This window comes from Phoca vitulina, unplaced genomic scaffold (genome assembly GCF_004348235.1).
Source record: "Phoca vitulina isolate PV1807 unplaced genomic scaffold, GSC_HSeal_1.0 scaffold85, whole genome shotgun sequence".
NCBI classification, from domain to species: Eukaryota; Metazoa; Chordata; class Mammalia; order Carnivora; family Phocidae; genus Phoca; species Phoca vitulina.
The window spans coordinates 1,841,702-1,846,166 of NW_022589788.1; the positions used below are offsets into that span (position 1 = coordinate 1,841,702).

A 4,465-nucleotide genomic window follows, 5' to 3' on the forward strand; every position below is an offset into this window, starting at 1 on the left:
ACACACACCTCGGGACGGACAACCCGACACCGGCGCACACACCTCGGAACGGACAACCCGACACAGGCACACACACCTCGGGACGGACAACCCCACACAGGCACACACACCTCGGGACGGAAAACCCGACATAGGCACACACACCTCGGGACGGAAAACCCCACACCGGCGCACACACCTCGGGACGGACAACCCCACACAGGCGTGACACACACCTCGGGACGGACAACCCGACACCGGCGTGACACACACCTCGGAACGGACAACCCGACACCGGCGCACACACCTCGGGACGGACAACCCGACACAGGCACACACACCTCGGGACGGACAACCCGACACCGGCACACACACCTCGGGACGGACAATCCGACACAGGCGTGACACACACCTCGGGACGGACAACCCGACACCGGCGCACACACCTCGGGACGGACAATCCGACACCGGCACACACACCGCCTGAAGAGCCAACAAGAATGCACAACCCTCACACCCAACACGGGAGCACAGCCGTCAGAACCACACCGTAAAAATCCATAAAGGAAACTGTTCAGAACGGAGTCTTGACGGGGCAGGAGGAGCGCTCCCCCTCCCACGCCTCCCCGGTCGCCGAGCCGACGGGAGCAGGGAGACCCCGCACGGCCGCGCTGCTCCGCCGCCCCTCTGCCACAGCCCGGCCAGCTCCCGGCTCCCCCCCGCCGACCCCCTTCCTCTGTAAGAGCCCCCCTCCTCGGTCCGGTGGCCTCCCCTATTTGCGCGTCCCAGACCGCAATTCTCTGCTATGCCCGAATAAATCTATTTGTGGGGGGAAATGACTGGCAGTGTTCTTTTTAAGGTTAACAGCGTCCACGCGCGCCCTCAGAACCGACAGGCAGACACAGCACCGCCCTCCACACTCAACACGGGCACGGACACCCCCCGGAACCCCCCCCACTGTCCTCACACCCAACACAGGAGCACGACTCTCAAACCTCTCGGGGCCCAGCGTGGCACAAACCCTCAGGCCCAACGCGGACTCACCGCCCCTCAGAACCCGCCGCGGGCCGAGCAAGCGCGGCTCTCGCCCACCGGGGACGCACCTGGCGCAGCGCCGCCTCGCCGGCGCCGCCCTCCCGCTGCCGGAGCTGCTCCCGGAAGCGCGCCACCTGCTCCAGCAGCGCGTCCACGAGCGAGGGCGCCGCGTCCCCCTCGAACGCGGCCAGGCGGGCGCGGAGGCGCTCAATGAGGGCGTCCCGGGCGGCCAGCTGGTCCTGCAGGAGCCTCAGCCGCTGCCCGGCCTCGTGGTACAGGCCGCAGAGCGCGGCCGCCGCGCGCGCGGCTCCCTCCTGCCCGCCGGACCCAGCGCCCCCTGAGGACATGGCCACGGGCCTCGACCGGCGGGGGCGCGGACGCCGCCAACTTCCGCGCCCGGTCTGGGCGGGCCGCGCACCTTCCCGGAACTTTTCCCGGCGCGCCCCGCCTACCGCCGAGAGCCCGGCCCCACCCACGGCAACCAGCGTGGCCCCTGACCCGCAGACCGGTCGTCCCAGACCCTTCGACAGCCCGGCCCCGCCCACGGCGACCCGCCTGGCCCCGCCCCTGCCCACAGCCCCCGCCCACGGCGGCCCGCCTAGCCCCGCCCCCTGCCGACAGTCCGGTCCCGCCCACGACGACCCGCAGAAAGGCCGTCCCAGACCCTTCGACAGCCCGGCCCCGCCCACTGCGCCCCGCCTGGCCCCGCCCCCTGTCCACAGCCCCGCCCCTTCCCGCCCCCATCCGCCGACAGCTTGGCCCCGCCCACGGCGACCCGCCTAGCCCCCGCCCCCTGCCGACAGTCCGGTCCCGCCCACGACTACCAGCGTGGCCCCTGACCCGCGGAAAGGCCGTCCCAAACCCTTGGACGGCCCGCCCCCTCTCCAGGCCCCAGGCTTGTGGCCCGGCGGTCCCGGAGTTCCCGAGTGGCGGGCTTGTCCCAGCGGCCCGCCTCCTCCCCCCGCTCCCCCCGCCCTGTCCCCCCCTCCCCGGAGTCGGGGGAGTCTTCGGGGAGTCGGCCCGGAGGAGGAGGAGGAGGAGGAGGAGGAGGAGGAGGAGGAGGAGGAGGGAGGGTAAGGCCGCCTCTGATGCAGCTGCTGATGGGAGGGAAAGAAGGGGTCAAAGGCGACCTCAAGTGTTGGACCTGGGCGTGGGTCCACATCCCCGGGCTGCAGGCCAGGCTGGCCACACACGGCAACAGGAACAGGGCGACGGCCCAAGAGCCGAGCCCAGGGAGATGCGCTACCCCCCACCCCCCACCGCATGACAGCGAGCCAGAGCAGGGCGCCGGGCGCACGCGCCCCTCGCTAAGCTAGGCTGAGAGCAGAAGGCAGGAGCGAGCTGCCCTGTCCTACCCGCCCTGCTCCGTCCCTTTCCTTCCTCCACCTTCCCAGACCAACTCCCGGTGGTCTTCTGGCTCCACGCTGCTTTCCTTTTCAAAGTCTGAGCTTTCCCCCACAATGAGGCCCAGGCACACCTGCGCTGTTTCAAAGGTTCCTCCCTCACAGCCGCTGCGTCTTCCGCCCTGTCCCCATCTGGTTTTCCCCTTTCTGTAGTCCACTGCCAAGCGCGGGCTGGGCCCCGGGAAAACCCTGGCAGGCCTGTAAATCAGACAAGCGTATGAGCAAAGCCAGCTCACACTTCCTCCTCTGCAGAGGGAAGGTCAGAGCCGGTACCCTCCCTGCCTGGTCGGGGGTGTTGTGGGGACTAGAAGATGAGGTGTAGGTCCACAGTCCCCGTGGCTAGGGCTATGGATGGCACAGTTTGTTCGGCTGAGGCCGTGGTGGAGACAGAGGAACAGCTCCCCCACCGCGGCTGTTCGAGGTGGGATGAGTCCTCATTTTATTGCTATACCTATAGCCTGGGGCAGGTCAAGCGCCCTTGGCCCTGGTTCTCAGCTGTGAAATGGGCATTCCAGTCTCTCATCCAACACTCTAGGGGTCCCATGTATTTTGGAAATCCGAATGGATTTCCGAATTTTGGATTTTATGTAGGGATGTGTCATTGAGGTAGCCAGGCTCCGGAAAGGGTCCCCCAGCTCCTGGGATCCAGCTCTAGTGATTTCACCCCCTGATACCATTGTCGCCATTAGGATATTACAGAAAGGATGGAGTGTGATTTCTGCAGTGAAGTGGAAAGACGTTGTGGCTACTGCCTTGCTCTCTCTTGGATCACCAGCTCTGGGGGAAGCCACCCACCATATCCTGAGGACACCAAGTAGCCCTATGGAGAGATAACGGGTGGTGAGGAACTAAAGCTTTGTGCCAATAGCCAGCGTCAAACTTGCCCACCCTAGTCAGTGAGCTTCCTTGGAACCGCTCCCTCCAGCCCAGGCAAGCCTTTAGGTGATGCAGCCCCAGCCTGCGTCTTCCCTGTGACCTCATGGGACACCCTGAGCCACAACCACTCAGAGAAGCTGCTTCTGAGTCCCTGAGGTGTGCGGTTTGTTACGCAGAAGCAGAAAACTAACATGTAGTACATTACGGTGTGCCTACTGAGGCATGGACGGCACCCCAAAGCCAGATACATTAACATTTCTCCAAAGACGACTATTCAGACTGAGATAAAGAAAGACGATGAAAAGCCTTACAGCTTTCAAGTTAGATTTCTCACCAACTTTAAGAAAGACATTTTGAGGGCGCCTGGGTGGCTCAGTTGGTTAAGCGACTGCCTTCGGCTCAGGTCATGATCCTGGAGTCCCGGGATCGAGTCCCACATCAGGCTCCCTGCTCTGCGGGGGGTCTGCTCCTCCCTCTGACTCTCTCCCCTCTCATGTGCTCTCTCTCTCATTCTCTCTCTCTCAAATAAATAAAATCTTTAAAAAAAAAAAAAATATTAAGAAAGACATTTTGAGTTTCCAAGCTTTGGGGATCTCAGGATTCCGGATGAGGGATGGCAGACTTTCCACAACAGGTGTCCCACACGGTGCTGTGAGGATTCTTAGGTTAACATCCTTCACAGTGTTGTTAACAACATGCGAGTGCCTTCAGCTAAAATCTGGGTACTGAGTCAGGCACTGGGGATTCATGGGCAAGCACTCTGATGGTGGAGACAGACCCTCTTTCAAAAAAAAGAAAAAGAGGGGCACCTGGGTGGCTCAGTCGGTTGGGTGGCTGCCTTCGGCTCAGGTCATGATTCCAGGGTCTGGGATCGAGCCCCACATCGGGCTCCCTGCTCAGCGGAGAGCCTGCTTCTCCCTCTCCCTCCGTCTGCCGCTCTGCCTGCTTGTGCTCTCTCTCTCTCTCTCTCTCTCTCTCTCTCTGTTAAATAAATAAATAAATAAATCTTTAAAAAAAAAAAAAACAAAAAAAAGAAAAAGAAATGAAGGAAGGAAGGAAGGGAGGAAGAAAGAAAGAAGTTGCAAAGTAAGGAAACTTTGTACAGGAAAGGGGGAGGAATGTATAAGTAAATAAATAAGGAGCAAAGAAGGAGAAACAGGAGGGCAGCTAAA

At 61.9% G+C, this 4,465-nt stretch overlaps 1 protein-coding gene across 1 annotated transcript in view; it reads right to left on the reverse strand.

Annotated features, from left to right (window-relative positions):
• Positions 1-1,361, reverse strand: part of TNIP2 (TNFAIP3 interacting protein 2) — a 36,864-nt gene extending 35,503 nt beyond the window's left edge. The window contains 1 exon segment of the mRNA XM_032395556.1: positions 1,083-1,361. Coding sequence (XP_032251447.1) covers positions 1,083-1,361 — 279 coding nt within the window.
• Positions 1,362-4,465: the final 3,104 nt, after the last annotated feature.